This window comes from Trachymyrmex septentrionalis, unplaced genomic scaffold (assembly GCF_001594115.1).
Source record: "Trachymyrmex septentrionalis isolate Tsep2-gDNA-1 unplaced genomic scaffold, Tsep1.0 C3584589, whole genome shotgun sequence".
In the NCBI taxonomy this organism is placed as follows: Eukaryota; Metazoa; Arthropoda; class Insecta; order Hymenoptera; family Formicidae; genus Trachymyrmex; species Trachymyrmex septentrionalis.
The window spans coordinates 1-1271 of NW_017303974.1; the positions used below are offsets into that span (position 1 = coordinate 1).

The 1271-nt window shown below is 37.8% G+C and overlaps 1 protein-coding gene across 1 annotated transcript; it reads left to right on the plus strand.

Annotated features, from left to right (window-relative positions):
• Window positions 1-90: 90 nt before the first annotated feature.
• Window positions 91-1267, plus strand: LOC108747928 (putative pre-mRNA-splicing factor ATP-dependent RNA helicase PRP1; the record flags this gene model as incomplete). Its single annotated transcript, XM_018485861.1, has 3 exons — window positions 91-804; window positions 896-1126; window positions 1232-1267. Coding segments are annotated over 3 exons (981 nt in total), but the record flags the coding sequence as incomplete, so codon positions are not given.
• Between the last annotated feature and the right edge of the window lie 4 nt (window positions 1268-1271).

Below are 1271 nucleotides of genomic sequence, written 5' to 3' on the forward strand. Positions count from 1 at the left end.
AGCCATCTATAGGAAAACGGCGGAAGCAAAGTTGTACACCTAATATTATCAGAAACAGTGTTGTGACAGGATAATAAATTTGGATAAAAAATTGATGTAACTTTGACAGGTCAAGAAGTAGGATACAGCATCCGTTTTGAAGATTGTAGTTCATCAAGGACTGTGTTGAAATACATGACCGATGGTATGTTGCTTCGGGAAGGAATGTCTGATCCCATGTTGGATGCCTATCAAGTGATACTGCTAGATGAAGCTCATGAAAGAACGTTAGCTACTGACTTGTTGATGGGTGTTTTGAAAGAAGTGATCAAACAGAGACCGGACTTGAAACTTGTGATTATGAGTGCTACCTTAGACGCTGGAAAGTTTCAACAGTATTTTGACAACGCTCCACTTATGAACGTACCTGGTAGAACGCATCCAGTCGAGATATTTTATACACCAGAGCCAGAGAGGGACTACTTGGAGGCAGCAATAAGAACTGTTATTCAGATACAAATGTGTGAAGAAATTCCCGGGGATCTTTTGCTATTTTTAACTGGTCAAGAGGAAATTGAAGAAGCTTGCAAGAGAATAAAAAGAGAAATGGACAACTTGGGACCTGAAGTTGGTGAACTAAAGTGCATACCATTGTATTCGACACTGCCGCCGAATCTTCAACAGAGAATATTTGAACCTGCTCCGCCTACCAAAACTAATGGTGCTATCGGCCGCAAAGTTGTCGTTTCGACCAATATCGCAGAGACATCGTTGACTATCGACGGAGTTGTCTTTGTCATAGATCCTGGTTTTGCCAAGCAAAAAGTAAATACGACTTTAATTAATACAAATCAATAATCTAGGAACTTTCATCATCATGAACTTATTACTAATTTTTAATGCTTTTTATTAATAGGTATACAATCCTAGGATTCGTGTCGAATCTCTTTTAGTGTCACCTATTAGTAAAGCTTCAGCGCAACAGAGAGCCGGTCGTGCTGGTAGAACAAGGCCTGGAAAGTGTTTCAGATTATACACAGAAAAAGCATACAAAAACGAAATGCAAGATAATACCTATCCTGAGATTTTGCGTTCTAATCTTGGAAGCGTCGTATTGCAATTGAAGAAACTTGGCATCGATGATTTGGTGCGTTTATCATAATATTATATTATTAAAATATTTATTTTTTGTTTTTAAATAATATCGTTTTGTATTGTAAAAGTAATGACTTTATCATATGTTATGCGATAGGTGCATTTTGACTTTATGGATCCACCTGCGCCCGAAACTC